The sequence below is a fragment of the Seriola lalandi genome, unplaced genomic scaffold (assembly GCF_002814215.2).
Source record: "Seriola lalandi dorsalis isolate HSWRI2012SDOR001 ecotype SW California unplaced genomic scaffold, Sedor1 jcf7180002054764, whole genome shotgun sequence".
NCBI lineage: Eukaryota > Metazoa > Chordata > Actinopteri > Carangiformes > Carangidae > Seriola > Seriola lalandi.
Window position 1 is genome coordinate 79,268 of NW_019525317.1, and position 22,241 is coordinate 101,508.

At 43.5% G+C, this 22,241-nt stretch overlaps 1 protein-coding gene across 2 annotated transcripts in view; it reads right to left on the reverse strand.

Annotated features, from left to right (window-relative positions):
- Positions 1–22,241, reverse strand: part of pik3cb (phosphatidylinositol-4,5-bisphosphate 3-kinase, catalytic subunit beta) — a 47,934-nt gene that overhangs the window by 3,084 nt on the left and 22,609 nt on the right. For both annotated transcript variants that reach the window (XM_023425033.2, XM_087178971.1), the window contains exons 3-22: positions 19,701–19,896; positions 17,441–17,669; positions 15,259–15,488; positions 12,593–12,772; positions 11,314–11,481; positions 8,782–8,871; positions 8,377–8,631; positions 8,154–8,250; positions 7,797–7,927; positions 7,381–7,431; positions 6,321–6,509; positions 5,718–5,839; positions 5,253–5,396; positions 5,024–5,123; positions 4,362–4,558; positions 4,158–4,267; positions 3,890–3,968; positions 2,220–2,387; positions 2,005–2,128; positions 1,749–1,894 (exon numbers count right to left, since the gene is read on the reverse strand). In XM_023425033.2, coding sequence (XP_023280801.1) covers positions 1,749–1,894; positions 2,005–2,128; positions 2,220–2,387; positions 3,890–3,968; positions 4,158–4,267; positions 4,362–4,558; positions 5,024–5,123; positions 5,253–5,396; positions 5,718–5,839; positions 6,321–6,509; positions 7,381–7,431; positions 7,797–7,927; positions 8,154–8,250; positions 8,377–8,631; positions 8,782–8,871; positions 11,314–11,481; positions 12,593–12,772; positions 15,259–15,488; positions 17,441–17,669; positions 19,701–19,859 — 2,969 coding nt within the window. In that variant the 5' untranslated portion in view covers positions 19,860–19,896. The remainder of the gene's footprint in view (positions 1–1,748; positions 1,895–2,004; positions 2,129–2,219; positions 2,388–3,889; positions 3,969–4,157; positions 4,268–4,361; positions 4,559–5,023; positions 5,124–5,252; positions 5,397–5,717; positions 5,840–6,320; positions 6,510–7,380; positions 7,432–7,796; positions 7,928–8,153; positions 8,251–8,376; positions 8,632–8,781; positions 8,872–11,313; positions 11,482–12,592; positions 12,773–15,258; positions 15,489–17,440; positions 17,670–19,700; positions 19,897–22,241) is intronic.

The window sequence follows — 22,241 nt, forward strand, 5'->3', positions numbered from 1 at the left end:
TGCTGACACAGCAAATGGATTATTGCAATGGATTATTTTCGAGCTCTTGCAGGAAACGCTGCTCTTCACCAACACCCTGCTGGGAAGCTCAGCTGTTGGATAACAGTTTAAATGTCAGACGAGCATACTGAGTATTACATATGAAGTCAGTGCAATTAAAAATTTAATGACTAAAGAACCTCAGTGATCATATTTCACCATAACAGGCTCTGCAGCATCAACCGTCCAGCGTTATGTATATAAGGCTTTGTTCTTCTTTACAACACATCTGTGAGTTATAAGTTTATTTAGATTATTTCTGAGCTGTAGTAACTTTGACTACAGAAACTGTTGATGCAGCAAAGGACCTTCCTCCAGACGTTTAGCCTCTGCTGATACTGACATGTATGTGGGTCATAACAACACAGACTGTACCACAGGGGTATTTCCACTTTCACCAAATGAGTTGTGTCTCTCGTTCAGTCACTGATTTTTACTGGTAAACGATATACACTTTGGTTGTGCTGTCTAATGAAGCCTGTGCATGCCACCCTTGCACATGCAGCGCTGTACTGATGTGAATCAACCCTCAATAACACAGAAACACGTCGTTGATGTTTGAACTTGTGTGATCACATCAGCGATAATAGATTAGCTTTGTCATCGTTGAGAATCATTAAACAGAAAAGATCTTTAACTTCACTTTGTACATTTTCACTTGAGGCATCAGTCAGCATTAAATCAACAGCAGTTATTTTAAAATATCCACCTTTTGTGTATATATCAAAAAGAAAAGACAGATAGATTTAATTTATGGATCCAGGGAGGCAGATAGAAAACGCATCAGCTCGGCACTTGAATGTAATCAAGAGCTTTTGTTTGGCACAAGACAAAGCTGATAAGTGGTTTAATGTTTTAGAATTTAATTCTATCAGTTTTGCATAAAACAATACGTTTTTCATTGGAGTCAATATGTTTGAAGTACTGTGGGGTTAAATGATCTATTAAGATGTAATTAAAGATATTTGATCCTGATCCCTTCGATTCTTCAGGTTATATATGAGGTGTGTAAATTGTGACACTGCTGATGGTTACACTTCTCCTCATTGAGAGTTCATCAGCGCCTGAGCTTCAACTGCCAACTGCTGGTGGGAGAAGGAACTGCACCGACAGCGAGCACAAGCTGCGGTGCGACTGTGATGCCCTCTTTACCCACATGTAGGCTTTGTGCCCAGCATCACTTCATTTTTTTAACCTCTTTTATTCCGCAACTTATGTAATGCTCGTCTTCCCCTCTCCTAACAAATACAACACGGAGGTATAACAGTTCCTCTGCATTTTCACAATGAGCTAAATTTTGCAGGTTTTAAGCTTTTGTAGCTGTAAAACATTTAAGGTGAAAGTAAAGCTGTCTAATGAGCTAAGCTAATTAATACTCTAAATGCTGACTAACTATACTTGTATATAATATCATATTTTTTTATGCTGGTTTTCTTTCATGGGCGCAAAAGGTTAAGTGCATGTTTATGATCAAAACAAAGACATCTAATTGACAGCCTAAAACTGTGTGTTGCAAAATACACATACATGTTATTTAGCCTACCTTCATAAATCTGACCGGGGTGGGCAAAATAATAGGAACAACTGTCGACATAATGCAGTGCAGGTCAACAGCCGCACAAATTGCAGCCTTCAAAATGATGATACAGTCAGGCTGTTATATCAGACTGCATTAGTGAAAAGACACAGACGGACACAGCGGAACAAACCTGCCAAACTTTTCTGTGTATCCCGTCTTGCCCTGCTGTATGACGTGGATGAAGTCGTGTGTGAGGATAAAAGGTACGCGCTCCCTCTTGATGCCAAACTTGGACTTGAAGTTGCCCAGGATGTGGCCGAAGTCTATGTGAAAGAGCTGACGGACAAAAGAGCCAATCAATCAGTGAGCGCCATGGAAACCAGGAGCAAAACCAAATGGAGAATCTGCATCATTTATATAGAGATCAAACACACTGTGTGTCTCACCTGTCCAGTGCTGCGGACCATGATGTTGTCACTGTGGCGGTCTCCAATGCCCAGGACGTAGGTGGCTACACAGTAGCCTGCACATGACAGAGTGAACTCCTCGATAGCCCGCTCAAGAGCATCGCTGTCAATACACAACATACATGTAAGCAAATGTTCAGAGAACTCGCACCTCTGAGGAAACGACAAAGATCACGGCAGGTTCGTCGTCGTACCCAGAGTTTCTCTCTTTGAGCCAGTTGAGCAGAGCGTCCTTGTTGAAGGCGGCAGCTGCTGCCACGTTGCTGCTGGTCAGCTGGATGTTTGCAATTGTGTCTGCCGAAGAGACGACCTCAATCAGCCCGGCCCGGTCACCTGTCGCCAGGCAACCGTACGGTACGATTCTGCAGATATACAGAAAGAGAAACAAAGGGGTTAATGATAGCAACTGGATCTGTCAACAGATCCATTCCAAGTATTTGGTGGGAAGAGACAAAAAAAAAAGAAAAAAAGAAAAAGGAGGACAAAGGAGACACATGGAAACTGCTTATGATGCACAAGGAACACATAACCACTTCACCAAGCCCTTTTTCACATTCACAATTGTTGCCACAATTTCTGCTGTCTACATTTCCTATGTATGTTTCACTGTCAGGCAACATCCATCATTATTTACTGCAAATTTGATTTTGTTTACACTTGAAACACTCTGCATAAAACATTGTAATAAATATCAGATGTGGTGGTGACAGGTATCTTTTTTTTTTCATAGTTTTGTCATCGTATGAATCAAAACTGTCCCCAAAGACGTCACTCAAACAGGAGCCAGAAATCTGTGCCACACGAAAGCAAAAAATCTGATCTGGGTCATTTGACCAGGCGGACTAAACAAAGCTTTGTGTGCGTTTCTGTGGAGATTAAGATATTAGGCTGCGGTCTGTTTACAAGTTGATTCTTATAGCACCCCTCTGGATGCAATTCACTCTGTCAGACAGGATACAATATCACACTGTGCATAGTGAGTTAAGACATGACAGATGGGAGAAATACAGGATCTGAAGACCATATGGTGATTACGTAGTGACATGCAGACCAGACAGATGATACGTTTTCTTCTTTGCTCATTTCAACGTCTTGTTTTCAGTTTCCACAAGACGGCGCCAGTTTATTCTGCAGGGTGCAGAATTATGTGACCTGGAAAAAAAAAAAAAACTTTCCTTTTCTGTCCTAATTTACTGACAGTCTCCACAGTCTTCTACATGAGGCAGCCACCATCCAACGCTCGCAGCACAATCAAGGTTGTAGATTTCATTTGCTGTTTGACAGAAGTTTAATGGAGACCAAATCCGCTTTAAGGCATTTCTTACTCAGCTTGATGTGATGCCATGATGATGTTGAGTTTAAATAAATGAATAAAACGACTACAGACGACCAACAAGAGCTGAAACGTGAGGTAAAATACATCCGCAAGAAATTAAAGGCAGGAAACAACATTGTCCCTACCTTTAATCTCAGTGTCCCCTCACTGTGTTCAAACTTTGAACCCACATCCCTGAAATCTGAAACACCGTCTTCAAGCTCAACTGTCAAAACAAACCCCTGTAATGCTCAGCTCCAGATGTGTCAGTGTATGACCAAGAGAGAAAAAGTGTCTGTAACAGTGCAAAAGTGTGGATTTGATTAGGATGTAATGCACTGTGTGTGTGTGTGTGTGTGGATGTCTAGGGTGGAGGTTTGGAGGTCAAACTACCATGGGGTAAATTTAGTGTCTCTCGTCCTCTGTGCTCCCCACCAGAGCTTCCCCTTCCCCACAGAGAGCAGGAACAAACAGCCTGACACAGTCTGTCCATTTACACACACATACACATACACACACACACACACACACACACACACACAAACCCACCTGAGGTCCAGACTCGCCTCCTTCCATAGCAAATCCATCAACCTCAAAATCTGGAGGGTCAACATGTCTTGCCTTAGGTCTAAGAAAAGAAAGTGAGTGAGGGAGAAAAAGTAGAAGTAGAAAAGTTGTTTATTTCAAAATTAGAAAATGGAAAGTGGTTTCATTCCCTCCTCATGACCTTGCAGTACAACTTCCCCTCCTCCGACTCCTCCCACCCCTCTTTTCTCTTTCACATCCCTCCCTCTGTCGCCTCCTCTATTCCTCCTACCGTCTCCATTCTTGAAGATGATCCCCAGGGTGTCTCCCCCCATCAGCTTATTGTTGTAAACAATCCAGAGCGGCTTCATCTTAGAGTCCATGTACCGACACCTCTCCACACTGAAGAGAGACGGAGAAAAGTACAGGAGAACAAGTTATTTGAAGTTTGTGATCAGAACAGAGATTCTCACTCTCCGTCACATTAGTGTCTTACTTGATGCCAGACAGCAGGACGTTGGGGTTTAGAGGGGAGTGCAGGTCTGACAGAGTCTCCGTGTATCCACTCTGCCTCAGACACGTCATCATGGCCTCCTTGGTCAACATTGCCTCCTTGGTCTTGCTCCGGGCGTTTTTGGTGGTTCCCAGCTTAATTAGCTCATTGACTGACTTTAGCTTACTCAGGGCTTCCACCTGGTCGAGTCAAAAGATGGACCATGTTAATGTTGGAGCAAAAATAACGCTGTGTGAATTATTCATCCTTGTTACTGACGACAAACTGAGTTCATTCTGCTTTAATGGGCTATGTCAGCATTGCAATCCCAACCCAGTGTGCATGCTCTTCAAAACAGGACGTGGCCAGATAACTGACTGCGCTGATGAGGAAGTGGGAGGAAGCGTCCAGAGGAGAGACTGTCAGAACAGACAGTGTAGAGGGCAAAGGTCGGAGGGCAAGAGGGTGGCAGTGGTGTGTCTGCGACAGGCTAAAAATACCATAAATCTAGTCCTGCCAGGGTTAACAATAGACCACAGCTATTCTGATCCCACAGCAGGGATCAGTAGAGTAAAAGTCTGACGCAAAGCTATGGAACTGAGGATTGAGGCAAACAACCTGTGAAACACAATAAATAAAAGAGAACCACAGTGTGTGAGACGTACCTGTTTCTTTAGAACCTCAATATGAGGGATGCTGCCTCTGCAGTACGCTTCCAGGATGAGGGCAAACTGGATTGAAACAGCTGGCATGTGGATCTCTGACCTGCAGAGGGCAGCAGAGAGCAGCCGTGTTCACACGAGAAACCTCTCCCTGAAGCTCCAGCTCTGTTACTTTCTTTCTAATATACTAATACACACGTGCAGACATGTTCATGGGTTAGCCTATACATACCGTAGGTGCCAGAAGAGGAAGTGTCCTATCTTGCGATTCCCCTGGGCACGCTCCAGCAGGAAATGGGTGAGGGCACAGTCATAGTAAGGCTCATAACGCAACACCTGCACCAACTGGAGCAGATACTGCGACAGTTCCTCATTGCTGGTGAGGAGAGAGAGAAGGCAGGATCAGAGAGGGAAGCATGACGAGCTGGTTTTCTAGCTTTTACCTTTCTGTCATTTGAAATCATTTAGTTGGATTTTAAATTGTATGTTTGCTCTTCAGGAATAGACACAACAAAGCTTTATCAACTGTCAGTAACTGATGCATATAGTCATCTTTAATACAATACAACAGGAGGAAGCAGGGGGAAGGTGTTGTGGGTGACGGCGGATGATATAAATGCAGAAGCTTGAATATGAGAGGAATAACAAGTGCTGGATTATATAATGTGTCTGTGTGTGGGTGGAGACACATGTTTACCTCATATCGCGCAGACAGCGGACAGCGTATTCTCTGACATACTGGTCAGGGTAGTTGAAGTCCAGAAGCTCCAGAGCGTCTCTGGGACTTAGTTTGGGCCAGATCTGAAGCAGCGCCTGCAGCTGAAACACAAATGTTATATTTAGAAAATTTATTTTAAGGCTGATTATGAAACATTTAAGATGTTTAAATGCAATAAACATATTCAGTTACTAAAGGTGGATGTAAAACCATCAGGCCATCAGTGATAATTTTTACCAAAAGTGGAAGATATTGAGATTATATTGTTATAAAGTGACATCGTATAAAAAACAGGTTTAAAATGTATGTATTATGTATAAAATGTAGATATTTATAAGTTTGATTGAGAGTATTAAAAACACTTTCAGAACAGTATGAAAATATGAACTTTGTGTTTCAGAATTCATTCAATATTAAGAAAAACAATTATAAATAAAACATAGAAAACTTCACATCCAAAAGTACAAAGATGTGAACTATTTTAGTTTGTCACAATATTAAAAATGAAGCTTGTACGTCACCAGATTGTAGATGGATAAGAGCTGACTTTGTTCTATTAAACTGCGTCTAACAGCGTCTAACCTGAGCCATGTCCTCGTGTTTGCTCCACTTGACGGAGAGTAGCAGCTTGGGCAGCGACTGAGGGAAATTCTCTCGACAGTCGTAGCGTAGTGTCCAGATTAAGTCCTTCTCGTTCTCACACAGCTGAGAGAGCGGGTCCCGCTCCATGATCTCCTTCAGCTCTATGTGGAACTTCTTACCCCCACGACCCTGATGAGGAAGGAAGAGCGGTTGGATGACGAAGATGTGGCAGGAGAGACAAGGTGGAGATTAATTTGGAAGAGGGAGCAGCACATGAAAGGTGTTGAGGTGACGGAGATGAGTAGTTACCGAAAAGAACCACTAGATGGCAGGAGTGTATCAATGTCTCCGCCGGTTTCTCATCAACTGTTTTGATTGCACCTTTATACACAATCGAGAAACCAAAGACTAACACTGAATCGTCTCTGTTTGAAACAAGTGTCTGATTCAAAATGGACACATGAGCCGATGAGATAATTGTGAACCGGATCCTGATATACAAACTTTCTTTAGAGAGGAGCAGCATTAGTGGAGCTGTGTGAACCACAAGGTGTCAAGCAGTAAAAAGAAATAAACACTAACTTGTAAATCAGTGATAATCCTAGTTTCACACATACAGCTCACATTAAAGGGCTGCGTTCAGACATGTCCTCTGCATAACACAGGATTACATAACTGGCGGTAACACGCCCAGCAGTGGGTTTCTTAGATGAGGGGCAGTGACACAGGAAAACACACACCAGTAATCTGATAGAGTTTTGATGGGGATTGAAATATTTTTTCTGCTACACCCTGCCAGCATGATAACAATGAGTTTCCTAAGAAACTAACAAACTGGCAGTGTGTGTGTGTGTGTATGTGCGTGTGCGTGTGTGTGTGTTTGAGAGGGTATAATTGCAGTATGTGTGTGATCAGAGTGTGTATAGGGAGGGTGTAGGGGTTACTGTAACAAATATGCCACCGTATTTTCACCTGCTTTGCCTTTGTATGTATGATAGTGTTTGGGCATGCCCACACAATCAATCACCCCCCCCCCCTCCCCTCCTGTACATCAACTCACCATGGTGGCACAGTCGCTTGCTCTGGCGATCTCTGCAGCTTTTTCCAGTATCTGCAAAAAGAAAGTGAGTGAGCACTATATATGAGTGAGCACACACACACACACACACACTGATACATCGCTGCTAGCTTGAGCGCATTAAGTAGGCCGAGCACGTCCTGATCCTTTCATGCTAACAGCCGCCACTTCATCATAATCACTAGGTACCATTATGAAGAGCACTAAGCCACCGCGATGGCAAATTCAACTGCAGTCAAGTGTTTACAAAAAAAAAAAAAAGGCCACAAAGGTCCCATCCTATTGTCTCTGATCAGTATGGTACAATCACACACAATTCATTTGTTCATGTCATTTAAATATACAAGCTTATTCTGGATGCTGGTAAAAAAAAAACCAAAACAAAACCAACGACTGACCTTGTCGAAGGGAGGGAAGATGACGGGGTGTGACGAGTACTCCGGGAAGTGGATGTACAGTGCTGTAGCGTTCTCAGTGTACGGGTTGGTCTGAATGGTTCCTATGGGATTCAGCATCTCTTCAAGTTCATCTGAGGAACACACACACACACACACACCCATGCACACACACACACACACACACACACACACACACACACAGAGACACAGACACACACACAGATAACACACTTGGTTGCTGTGAATTTACTGCATGGCGGCAATTACTACACGAGCTAATTTAAGTTTAATTATATCTGTGGACTTAAAATAAGCATGAGTGTGTGTGTGTGTGTGTGTGTGTGTGTGTGTGTGTACCAGGAAAGGAAGACCAGCAGTGCAGGTTGATATCTCCGGTCTTCAGTTGGCCTTTGTAGTCAAACACCATGGTATTGACCCAAGCTATAGGGTAGTGCTGGATCACATAATAATAATATTAATTATTTATCGATAATGCTGTGAAGATGGAGTATGTGTGTAAACTGAAGAAGCTTTTATTACATTTCAGGCCCTGCAGACAGAGCAGGGTAGTGATTCTTACCACTTTGCCTGCTTTGCGGATGGTCTGGTACTTGTTTATGTGCGGGTTTTTGGTTGACTTCTGCTTCTTGACCTTGTCCATGACGGCGTAGATGGCGAAGCAGAGGCGGGTCATGCGCGGCAGGTCGCAGACAGAGATGTCAAACTCCAGCATGCTCTCTTTCCACGTGTGGTCAGAGCGTCCGCTGCTCTCACTGCTCACCGCCGGCTTGCACAGCAGCTCCGTGCCGTGGAAGAGCCCCGCCCTCACCTGGACCTGGGTGAGTGGGAGAGGGGTGGGTGTGTGTGGATGGGCGGCAAGGGTTGAGCATCACTTCTCTCTAACTGTAGCTACAGGTGTTGCGGTGACATTTGAACAGGATCATAAGCAACCGCTTCGTGTATGTGGACAAAAGCGAGAGTTTACCTTAGCCGTCTCCTCTGCGTTCACCTTGCTGGCGTTCACTAGGACTATCTTAAATGGGCAAGACACGTCCCACACACACGTCTGTACTTGCTGAAGAGAGAAAGTGAGAGGTAGACAGAGAGACTTGCAATGAGTGAACAGCATTAGCATAATGCAGTGTAAAAATATGTACTCCAGCACGCTGCTTCTTCACACACCCACACACACACACACACACCCACACAAAAAAATGTGGGAGGTCAGGCAGGTCGTTCTGATGTCAAGCCGAGTGGATTTGCGAGGGTCAGCAGACAGCAGGACAAACAGCATCACATGACACCTAGAGACTACGAACATGACTAACTAGCACACTTCCTGTAGTGTGCTGATGTGTTTAAATACTCATGTGAGTGTGTGTAATTTGCCTCGCGTACAGGCAGAAACAAGAGCGTCATGTACTGCATCATCACAAAAACACCTTGTCCTTCTGTTCCCTTCTCTGGCTTTGTTTCCCGACAGCACGACAGCAGAGCAACCGGTAACAGCTTCTTTTCCTGACAGACAACCACACTGTGAGCTTTTTACTATCCATCTTTCAGGATGGTCAAAATGCCAAAACAGTTGTTTGAATTGGGGATTTAAAAGGAGAGACCACATCTGTGGCCCTGGTCTCCTCGGGTTATTTATAAGGGGCCAAGGAATTCTAACTGCAGAGGCTCTAAACATAAATCGATAAGAAATAGCAATAAAGTAAAGCGAGGCCTCTCCTGGCTTTAAAGTTATCAGTAAAATCAGTTTTATGATCAATAGGAAAGTCACTACAATGACGCCACAACCTGTGAAACACGACCTGGTTTGTTAATTGGAGTTTACACCCTGACAGGTGATTATGAGCCGTAAACACAGGAGATCTGCAGCAGAAAAAGCGAGTGTTACCGTTGTCTCATCGAGAAATGATGAAGGGATGAAAGACCGTTTCTTAGAGTGAAAAGGTCAGAAGGTTAACTGCAATATTTCTGATAATAGGATAATGGTTGGAGTCAAAAGTACTAAAGCTGCGTGGCGCCCCTGTAGATGAATGGCTACAGCTCATACCACATAATCACAACATCCATGCTTCCTCATCTTTCCACATCCCTCTCTCTCTCCCCACGTTTCCTGGCAAATCTTGATGCTTTGAAACACGACATTGGCAAACTGCGACGGTTAATTTTCACTATTTGTGGATGTTTTAAAGACAAAAGAACTAATCGATTAATCTGGAAAACAAATAAGAGATTGACGGAAATACTTAGTAGTGTGGGTGCCCCGGTGGCTCACCTGGTGGAGCGCATACCATAAAAGCTTAGTCCTAACCGCAGCGGCCTGGGTGTTCGAGTCCGACCCAGAGGCCCTTGCTGCATGTCATCCTCTCTCTCTCTCCCTCCCTCCCTCCCTCCCTGACTTTCCTGTCTGTCTCTCTCTCTCTCACTCTCCCTATCATCATAAAGGCAAAGAAATAACTTATTGGTTTTACCTTACCAACTGTCTGGCCAATATTTTCACATGTCCAGAGCGTCATGGGGTAATTAGGTTTTTATGTTTATGTTTTTATTTTACAGAATCCTTGATTTATGATAAATCATGATACAAAGTGATTGTGACACTTTGTAATTCCTTAAGTCATTGTGTCCAGTGACTATATACGTAGTCATCAAAAAAATGCGGAAGTGAGGTGGAGTTAGTGGCTGTTTTTACTGTAAACCAACCAAAATGTTCAATCATAAGCTGGAGACAGTAAGAAGAAGTCATGAAACAACTGTTCTCACACTTTTATGATTAGATGTAAATATGTTTCATTTCACCTGTAAGATTTACCCACTCTCCAAACCACCACATCACCGGGGCATCAACAGTCAGCGTGGAATCAGGATATCAAAACCCCAGGAGACGCGCCAACGAAGGCCAATTAAATCCAACCTGACATTTAAAATGTAGGAGTGATGTCACGGTGCACCTGGCAGCAGCAGCAGCAGCAGCAGCAGCAGCAGCGGTGAGGAGATAGCGATGTTTTCTGACAACGTGGCAAATGCTGGCAGGACAGTGCAGGCTTGTTCAGAACACCGCCTCATAAAAGACAGGTGGCAGCTGCCAGCACATGTTTGCTTGGTAAACCTCCACACCTGCCTCGCTCTGTGCCGGTGAATCAATAAAACTGCGAAGCTTTGACTGTTTTAGTGAAACAAGAACACGGCTCAGTAAACACGGGCAGATATTAAGCGACTCTTATCTAGAGTACATGAGAACATTTTCATATGTGCAGTTTTAGTCCGTCCTGGTGATGTCAAACAACCACTGATCAAATTTGGGTGCATGAGTTTAGATACATATTTACATGAGTGAAGACAATTTCAGAAATGACTAAATCTGACCGAGCTGCGTATGTCACAAAGGAATCAGCTGACCTGCATATTTGGAGCAAGTAAATCACTGTTCACAGAACAGACAAAACCACCACAACGCAGAATGAAAAAGTACATTCATTCACACAGCCACACGGGTTACTGTGCTCACCGTGGGAACCCTTCTCTTGGGAGGTAGCGGTAAAGGGGGGTTGGAGGACTTGCGGCTGACCACAGCCCCGATGGTCGACATCTCCCTGTCAAACATGGCTTTGACGGTGCTGGTGTGGACCAGGGTGAGGTGTGGAGACTCCTTGGCTTGGATGCACGTGCGGATGTACTGCAAACAAGACAGGACAGGAACGGATTTTAGCTCTGTGCATTTTTTTCAGCCTTTCCTAACATGGAAAAAGCTAGATGCCTTGTTTATAGCTGTGCTTTATGTCAGAGTTAAACTTGCATTTTGCTAATTAAATCAGGACATTCACAGTAAAGTGTGCAAATGTAGTTGTTGTATTAGAATAAAAGTAGAACTTCTTTCAGCTAAAGTAGTTTTAGGACAGAAATGAACGAGACGTAAGTGAAATTTACCCACAGTTTGTCTTGATCAAATTAAGATCGCAAGGCTGCAAATGGACAAAACTGATGTAGTTTCAATCACCTTGGTGTTATGTTCATAATTTAAATCACGTTTAAAAAGAAAGTCACGTGGCCAACCAGACTTTCTTAAAGATTTACCTAATGAGGCTCCACACGTGAGAGTGTTTGACAACCGTTAAGCCCAACTTTAAACACTCTCAAGTTATTGGGGCTTTGAGTTTGGAAAAACTTAAATTCCATGAAACAATAAAAACCTTCCAGACTTTAAACATTTTAATGTCACAGAAATTCAATCACATCTCCCGACAAAAGGAGAGGCAGCTTTCCATCACTCACATCATACATCAAACTGAAAACTAGCCAGATGACAAATACTTTTACATTTATTATTTATGGTTAATGTGTTTTGATTAATATCAATAAACCTAAATTAATGTTGTAATAAAATGAAAAGCAAAAGTATATCTTTAAAATGTCCATTTGGCAAAAAGAATGACGAGCTACAGAAGAAAATGGCAAATGTAAACAAATAATAAAGTTGTTTTTATGTGCCTGATGTTCATGTGGCCGTAATGTTGGTGGCCTGAATCTTTACACATCAACATGGAAACTGCAAACACACAAGAATCCACCATCTGCAACTGCATCAAAAATATTACTGTGGAGCCTTTAGCTGCGTGGTTCAAGCCATTCTACTTTTCCAGGTTGTTATTGTCACACTAACATAACACCAACTTTTCTTATTTTCTTAATAAATAAATAAGAGAGGCAATCTCAAGTATTTCTGGGTGTGGGCATGATATTGACACAACAGGTCCATCAGTCATTGACAGACACGTGTAGCCACCGACCTTGTACTGAATCAGGGGGTGGTCTCCGAACAGGAACTCCAGACACTGGCTGAGCCTCAGTACGTACTGACCCCTCCACGCCTCCTCCTCGGGGCCGTGGGTGGTCAGCCACTTCCTCACGGCCAGCTCCATCAGCTCTGTGGGGGTGCAGGATGACGGCACCTTCAGACTGGCTGAATCCTGGAAGACAGGAAAGGAAAACAGAGACAGACTGAGATTGAGATCGAGTCAGGTGCTTCATTTTTAAAAAAAAATTCCTTTAAGTGTTTAAACTGGATTTTTGTGTGTAAGTTTTACTGAAATCAGGCTTAAAAGATGTCAAAACGACTACAAGCACTACTTGTCCACGCACAGACGTACACAACTGTTTATACACAGACGTCTAGATGAGATAAATGCACACTACATACAGTCACTGAGTTCACATACACACGTGATCTCTCGGACATGTGTACGTTCACGGCTGAATGAAGCCTGCGACAGATTGTACGACATGTGTAAAACTGTGAGTGTGAGTCCTGAACACGTTACCGCAGCCGGGCTCATATGTTCTGATATGTTCTATTTATAGCACAGCACTGACCTGATACCTGAGATGGAATTATAATTTCCTGGAGGTTTAATAAAAATGTCACCCGTTAATAATTAACAACATAAAAAAGGGTTTCACTCTGGTGGAGCTGCAACACCAGTAGCCCCGAGCTAACCTGAAGTGGTTTGGCATTTTACAGCATTTCTCTTGTGTGGGAACTTTATTTTGAAGTTGAAGTTAGACGGGACTCTAATGCAGTGAAGAAATAAGAGAACAAGTCCAAGGTAAACCACTGAACAGGCCTAATGATATCACTAAGAGGAAGGTTCCCACTGAACCATAGTCATATATTCACTTTATAACAATAAACCACGCCGCCACACTTCCTGTCTGTAATGAGGCTCATTGTGTCTGACCTCCTAAATAAGACTTCCTGCCAATGTCCACCTGAGCGCAGTGGCACAGATGGCCCGTTTGTCTATGTGCGTTTGTGTGTCTGATGTTGATCAAAGCTGATACACAAGAGTCTGGAGGGACACGGCCATCTGTCTTATGATTAAATAACATTATTTCTAAAACAGAAGCGAAGAGACAAAGACAGATGGAAGGAGACAAGAGAGTTCAGGGAAGGAGAAGCAAAGAGAGGCTCGTTTTAATCAGCATTTTGGTCCCTTGAGCTGTCATGCTAACTCGTGTGCGTGTGCGTGTGTGTGAGAGAGTGGCATAATTTCACTGATGGTTTTGACCCACTTCGTTTTGTCACATGACTTGCTATTTGGGCTCGGTCACGTGACTTCTGTGGAGCAGCCAACTGTGAGCAGAGAAAGAGGCTGAGCGAGCGTGCACGTGCCTGCGCTGGTGGAGTCACATGGCCACTTCTGCTGCTCTAACAAGGTGGTTCTGTCTGCTGTAGTGGTGCAGTAAGTCACACTGTTATTCAGAGCTCATTACGCATGCAAAGACATTGTACTGGCAGCAGCACGTTATGGGTTTGGCGTAATGGGTTTTGTTATTATACCAGCTTGGCTGCAGAGTGCTTTAAACAATTATCCCTCATTGAGGAGCCTCCTCCAGTGCAATTAGAAAAATGATGACAAAAATGAACACACACGTACGTGAATTAGCCGTCATTGTTGGTAACTGATAGCTGTCTACCAAGAAGCACAAGTGCCCCATCCAGCATAATGAAATCCATTTGCCACTTACTGTAATATTAAACATGATATCATTAAACAAAATAGGAACCTATTATAAATAATTAATCAACAAGTTATTGTGTTCGTACAGTTTACTGTGAGGTAAAATAGGTGTAAGATAATTTAAAATCAAATGTTGTGAAATGTATAAGTTTTCAATTATTCTTCTCACCATTGGATATAAAATAAAGAAATATTCCTGCGTCCTATCCTTTAAGACTCTTCCCAATAGATGGCACCCGGTCTGTGGTAATATTAAAACTAAAATGGTAAATGGATTGCACTTATATAGCTGTTTTCTAGTCTTATCAACCACTCAAAGCACTTTACACTTCAATCCACATTCACCCGTTCACAGACACACTCTTGCACTGATGGAGCAGCTATCAGAGTCAATTCCTTACCCTCAGTGGACGACCTGCTCTGCCTCCTGAGCTGCCCACAGCCGCCCAGTCACAGCCTAACCAATCAAACTTAACGTCTACAACGCTGTGTTTTGATATGTGTATTGATAAAATCATGAACTTTCCAGCCAAGAAGAAATTATTGATAGAAACAAATGCAAAATGTAGTAGCCATCAATGATTTAATTAAAATCAAAGATGAACTTTGTAGTTGAATAGTTTCCACTGGTAATGTGAGTAATTTTAACTCTTTTGTCTGATGGTGACAGTGGTGACATCTTGATTTTTTATGTTATAAATGTCATAAAACTGTTGTGGACACAGCACACTGGACTCTTATATTAATAACTTTAAGGTTAAGGTCTTTTTGCTGATGGTAGAGAGGTTTTAGAGGAAGTGGTTCACAGTTTTTAATAAACATTTTAGAACTATATCCCAGATTCAAACACAAACACACTTGATCCTGGTCTCCACTCAGTCTAACCACTGCGGACAGCTGTTAGCATTTTTAGCTATGGGTTTACAGATTCTCACCTGAGACTGATCAAAGTGGATCGTAACTTTCAGGTCAGGCGACCGGTCGTTGACTCCGTCAGTGATGGCCGTCCCAGCTGCGGGCTCCAGCTGTGGGGAGAAGCAGGCCTGCATCCACTCTGCAAATGTCATCTTCTGGACTCGCTGCATCTTCTCTTCAGTGACTCGAAACATCTTGCTGCGAAAGTCCTTCACCTCCTGGTCGTTAATGGCGTCGAGTTCATGGAGACCTGGTGGAGGAGGATAAAGAGCATCGTCACGGCACTGCTATGAAGTAGGATACATCATGATTTAGGTTTAGATTATATTGTGTAACAATTTGTCTAATAATGCGGCATGAGAAGTGGGTGTAATGAAATAACACAAACAGGTATCGACCCTAATTAATCAGTGTTTTTATATAAGACCTCAGCATGAAGCTTTTCAAGACATTCACACCTAGTGGTAGTGAATGTGTGAAGGAATTATAAATGGGATTAAAGCAGAGCCTCGTAATATTGTCACTAGTGCCAAATGCCAGAGGTACGAGCTGCTGTTTGGCTGATCATATTTTATCTCCGTGCTTCCTGTTGAGCTTTTGTCTCGGTATTTTATCAAAGCGCTGCAGCACAATACTCTCTTGGTAATGAAAACAACATGTTGACATTTAAAGCCATTTAACATTCATATGACCCTCAGCATTCAAAGAGGGGCTCTGGACCACATTAGCTGCATTGTGTGCGTGTGCGAGCCGGTTAGTGTGACTGTATTTCTGGAGGGGGGGGAGAGAAAAAAAAAAAACATGGTCAACCTTGTGAGTGTGTAATAGTTTGTTACTGTGCACTGCACAAGGTCAGTGTGTGTATATGTGGGACTATCCAGACGTGCCTGTGGGGCTCCTTTTGAAACACCACTTTACTCTGTCAAAAGCCTTAAAAACATCAAGTCAGACCAAAGTGGAGCCAGGAGGAAAGAATATCAATATCGTCCGAGTCTCCTTCAATCAGAGACCCCTCCCTCCCTCTCTGCCTTTCTTCCTCTGAAGAGGTCTGCTGTGACCAAAGGACTTCCATAATCCTGGACGTGTCTGTCAGAGGAGGGTTGAACCAACGGCCCAAGTCTGTTTTCTTGTGCTTTACGCCCATAAACTTCACTGTTTGTTCATTGTGCTGCTGAATGCTTCCAAAACACAGATGACCCACAGCTCAATACGGCGCCTGAACGCCTCCTGCTGCTCTGCTAATGTGATGCTAACGCTACGCTGTCTGTGTAGACATGCTGTTGGTGAGCAAGAGGAAATAGTTGGTTCTTCACTACTGTGTATTTTTATGTATTTAAGCAGAATAAAAATGAATTTGGAGAGCAAGCACACCTCATTTAACTACAGGTAGTACGGCCGCAACAAGCCATTATTTCCATTATTGATTAAGCTGGTGATTATTTTGTTGAGTAATTATTTAACCATTTTGTCCTTAAAAAGTCCCACAGCCCAGGGAGAGATATTTAAACACTGACAACTATTTGACAAGGAGTTCAAAGACAAGAAAATTGACAAATCTTCACATTTGAGAATCTGGAACCAGATTTATTAGTTATCAAAATAGTTGATCAATCTATCAATTGATTAAATGATTAATCAAATAATTGCTGCAGCTCTAATAACTACTCTATTGTTGTATGAGTCTGACTTTAGTGAGAGCTTTAGTGTTCAGTAAGAAACTTTTTTTCTCCTCTTGTGCATCAGTGAATCTGAGCTTCAGCGAATGTTTAATCACCTCAGAGGACCGAGCTTCTCCTACAGCAGCGATCGATCTTCTCTGCTCCTCTAAAAAAGCCTAATCTTCAGCAGAGATAATGCAAAGTGACAGGTGATGGAAGACATGTCAGAAACATGTCCAGTCAATCCTCACGCCTCTCTATCAGACAGCAGGGTCACTGACAGAAGCCAGCTGCAGACTGGCCTCAGGTCTGACGTGTGGGGTGAATGTGCCGAGTAGAGGAGAGCTACTGGTGAAGGTAACTTAAGGTAACCGTCTCACTTACCGACTCTTACGAGCTTTTCTTTATTCAGAATGTGAAAGAGGGACAGTAGATGAATCAGTCAGGGAGGGAGTGATGTGTGTGTGTGAGAGTGAGTTTCCGTGATAATCTGCCACTTTAAACTGGAGAAAAGTCTTAAAAGTTAAAAGTGATGCTGCCTCACCCTTGCCAATGAGCACGCCGATTTTGGAGTCCAGCAGACGCTCCGCTCGGCCGCAGTTGCGAGTCACCAGCTTGAGCACCGGCAGGAAAGGGCGAACGTCGCACAGCCGGCGGGTTTCGTCCTCCAGTTCTTCGTGCACGGCGGCCTGGTTGACACACTCGAACATGTGGCTCTCCATCTCGCCCAGGGCGGGAAACAGCGGCAGTGTCTGAGCCTGTTTCCATAAGAGCTGGGGGGCAGAAGAAGTGGTTTTGCTTGTGGCTTGATGGACATGTTTATAAGAAGTTATCTGATGGGTTTGATAAAGCAAGGCTTACTGCAGCCTCTTAAACCAAATTCCCAAGGGCATTTGTTTAATTTGATGCCTTACAACCAACAAGAATAACAAGTCATCTAATGTAATGTATTGACAAAAGTTTATGTTTCATGCTCATGGACAAACAGGACTCATGGCAAGATGACACAGCTCGTGGGTGAGCGAATCAGGATGTGAATAATAACCTCAAGCAGCCAATCCTGGCATGATTCATGTCACTGTGCCGCCGCAGCGTGATCAAAGGGTTAGTGTCAGGTCGTGTGTCTGTGCGTTTGTCTGAGGTTGTGGAGCGACGCTGTAACACTGACGTATATCTTCTTCTCCAGAACACTTGTTTGTTTTACGTTATGCTGATCATATCTCCCCACAAACCTTCATGCAAAATGCAGAGAGGGTTTAATTACTTGATGCAATGTTCTCAGAAATGAAACATTTAATAAAATCATTTCCATGCTATCATCATTTGTCCCAAGTTTACAAGCCAGCAGAACCATCAGTTCCACAAAACATTTCACAACGGCCTTCTTAGAAATCTAAAAGTTGCCTTCATTAGTATCAATGAACCACAGTCATTTATTAGCCGGATCTTTTTGATGCTGTTTGATCACTGAGTCTTTGGCTGAACAAATACCTTTTCCTGGTTTCCTCATATTTTTCCTCTCTTTCATTTACTATAAAGGCTCAGAGGAGTCTCTCTCTCTCTCTCTCTCTCTCCCTTTTTTGCTTCAGTGACATATAATTTGTGAGAGCTTTCCACTGCTTCTGTTCACGCTTCCCTCAGGGATGCATGTCCATGCCGTCACACACCTTTTATGCGTGTGCAGCCACGTATACATTTGGCCTGATGAACTCAAAGACCTGAACAGAAACCTCAATCGTCAAAACATTATTGCTAAAAGCAAATATTTGTGAGTGAACAAAGTGAAATCAATGTATCTCTGGTCACATTACAAGATCTTATATACAAGACCCATTCAGAACAACCTGCTCAGGCTCTATTTATTGGCTGGCCTGGGGGAAAATGCTTGAGTTTGTGTGTCGATGCAGGGTGTTTTCAAGTCCATAAAAACGGAAATGCTGTATATTGTAATTCAGTCCAATACAAACAGCCCTGAATAGTGACAGTAATAAAGATTACCTTTGTAAAACTTCCGCTTTTTGTCAGGCGACGCTCTACTGAACTGTTGTTTTTATCATTTGTGTCTATGTGAACAGACGCCACAGACACAACTTTCAGTGAATTCAACAACACCAACATGAGGTTCAGCCTCAAAGTAAGGTAGTTTTTATTGGATGGTTTTTGTATTTCATCTCCTAGCATCATACAGGTGTTTCCATTTTTCTGGTCACTCTATAAGTAGGATATAAATACCTACATCACATCCTGAGGCGGCTGCTGTTTCCCTCAGCACACTTCACACACCTTCAGACTGTGACACTTTGTAAACAATGCGAGTCATTTTCTGAATAACTTCTGAGAGAAGCTTGAAGTCTGTGACCTCTGACCTCCACGTCACATTATTAGCTGCAGTCATGCATGATGTCATGAGCTATTTGCTTGCTGACAGCAAAAGCTACTTGCAAAACAAAAAACACCCAGCCAACCACAAGAGCCACCTCTGTCAAAACAGGCATTAGATAATGTCTAACTGACTCACTGTGTGACTCTGTGTGTGTGTGTGTGTGGGCTGTAGACTGTTTTCCTCATTAGGATAACAGGCCTAGAGGCATGCACGGACAATAATGTAAGTTCAGGACACACAACAGGCAAATAAATTCATTAAATCTCCTTGAAGTGTGTTGAAAGTTGATTTTATTGGAGTCTATAAATGATCTGTTGTGTCGTAACAACACAGCTGAAATGATCTCATTCAGCTAGACCTCGCAGCAGAAATGCATTTCTACATGGAGAGCCCATTTCAGCCCAGAGCCGGCGCCACTCACCAGTTTGATGTGCTGAATGGTGGCCTCGCGCGGAACATCCATCTGGATGTAGATACCGGTGGGCAGGAGAAAGTCCACAGTGATCTGGTCCGGAGCGTGTCCGGCCAGGGGCGAGTGGGCTGCCCATATGTCCAGGAGGTCTGTCATGGCAGGAGGCATGGCAAGGGGCAACACACACCACCTCAACCATAAGGACCTGGAGGGACAGAGGAGAGAGACAACCAACAAGTTTTAGAAGAAGAAGAAGACGTTCATTGAAAGATACTTCATTCATCATTTACTCTGACATACTTATTCTGAACAGGCCATTATGTTCATTGAAGGGTAAAGTTGTGGGACGAGTACAAATCGGTTTTTAAAATCATAATTACAGAGGAGGAAATGCCAGATGAGGGTTAGAGAGCTGGTAAAATAACAACTTCAGAACTAACAGAGCAAATTATAATATGAGTCATCCATCTTCCCTACATACAGTGGACATGTTACAGTCCCATGTTCTCATGACTGAAGCTTTGCAACTCAGGGTGGTGTTCTGAAAAGTCATTAGCCCGTTCCCCAAAGCTAAATCCGTTATTAAGAATAATTACAGCTGTTTTCTATCATCCTTCCCAGTAACAACTGGTTGACAGGCGCAGATGATTCAGTGTGGCTGTGTCCCTGTAGGGGCAGCACTGGGCCGAGTCCAGTGGGAGGCCGCTGGCTTTAACTTGGATGAGGGCCAGTGCTCAGAAGAATGCCCACTAAGCAAACAGAACAAAAGGTCAGCCTGCCCTCCCCTCATCTGACAGTCTGGTCCCCACCGCACAGGACACACGCGCATAATGAAAAACAGTCACACTTATAGATGAAGAATGCATGTGTAAAAGCATGCATATGCACCATGCACACCGTCCCCCCCCACACACACACAAAAACACACAGAGCGCTGCTAAAGTAATTATCAAGGAAGGCAGGGGGGAGTTCACCTCCTGCCTTACGTACACAGCTCCTGTCTGTTTTCAATAACACTGCTGAGAAAGGCAATTTCTGTCAGACAGCGACATATGCAGAAGCTCCAAATCAAAGAAGCCCAGCACATATAATTCAAGAAACTGTTGACAATGAGCAAACACACATGTGGACAAACAAACACATGCACACTGCATGTTGACTGCAGGGAATTCCTCAGAGCTGCAGTAAGTGGCTTCCCAGCTGTTGGTGTAAAAACAGCCCACAGCCTGGTTTCCATTTGGGCTTGTGCCGCAACCACAGCTGTACCATCACACCACTTCCACCTGCCTTTTTTTCTCATTACCTAGTCCTCAAGTGGACTAGTACATTAACTCTTCCACTAGGCCGCAGGTCCATATCCATTTCGTCCCGATCCGCCCATTAAAAACAACGGACCTGATTGCCTCTAATGGTCTTTCCTCCTCCAAGTTAAGTGCTCGAGCTATGCCGCCGTTATGCCACGTGGCTGAGGATGGTGCATATCCGCCGTGCATTTGGAGCCACAATCTCAGCCACTTAACATTATCAGCCGTGCAAATGGAAAACAATCTTGTGTGTTTCTGTGTGTTGTTCAAACTGAAGAATGCTGCCTGAACATCTCTTACAGGGACTTTGCAGTTACTGAAAGCGATGAAGGATGATGCACACGAAATGAAATGATGCCTCCACACACACGCACACACAGGACAATGTTTTACTCACTGACAGACACACAGACACACACACACACACACACACACACAAGAGAGAAACCCCTCCACACAAGAAGCCATTCAAATCAACAGTTAAAGGGCAGACAATGGCGAGTCTCTAACGTCACAAAAGGTGCACAGTTACACACATGAAAAGTAACATGACACGCGGCGTGTCTGTCTGACGCAGTAACAACACTGGGTGGTCAGGGATGGATGAACAACTGCATGTACGTCTATGAATATACACACACTGATCTCATTAATTACAGGCTTCAAGAATGTCACACCAGACAGCTTGAACAGTGTCTCATCCTGCTGCGATGCCGACACACTCTCTCTCTCTCTCTCTCTCTGTGCCTCACACACACACACACACACACACACTGTACATACACAGGTGAGCGGGGTTATTGAGGATGTGGTGGCAGACAGCCAGAGGTCTGCTGTGAGGTCAGGTTTCAGCGGAAGGATCAGAGGGGAACAAGTGGGTTTGCAAGATCAGGGAGAAAGAGAGAGTTTCATGTGACAACAAACAGAAGAGCCTGAAGGGATCTGCAGAGTTAGCCCGACATTAGCAGAAGTAAACAATGCATTACTATGTAGCCTGCGCCCCACGGCTCCTCAGGCACACTTTGATGACAGCTTGTGTTTGAAGGTGCAGATATATGATCCTACTTGTATGTGCGCTGCCTGTTTTTTGTGCAAACTAAGGCAGATTTTGTATTTATGTAACAGTTTCAGAAACAGCTGTAATTCCAATGCATTAAGTGCAATTTGGTGCCTTTTAATTTTCACTACTGTCTAAAATGTACCTCTCCTCGTTTCCTTTCACAAACTCAAACACAGCTGCCTCGGA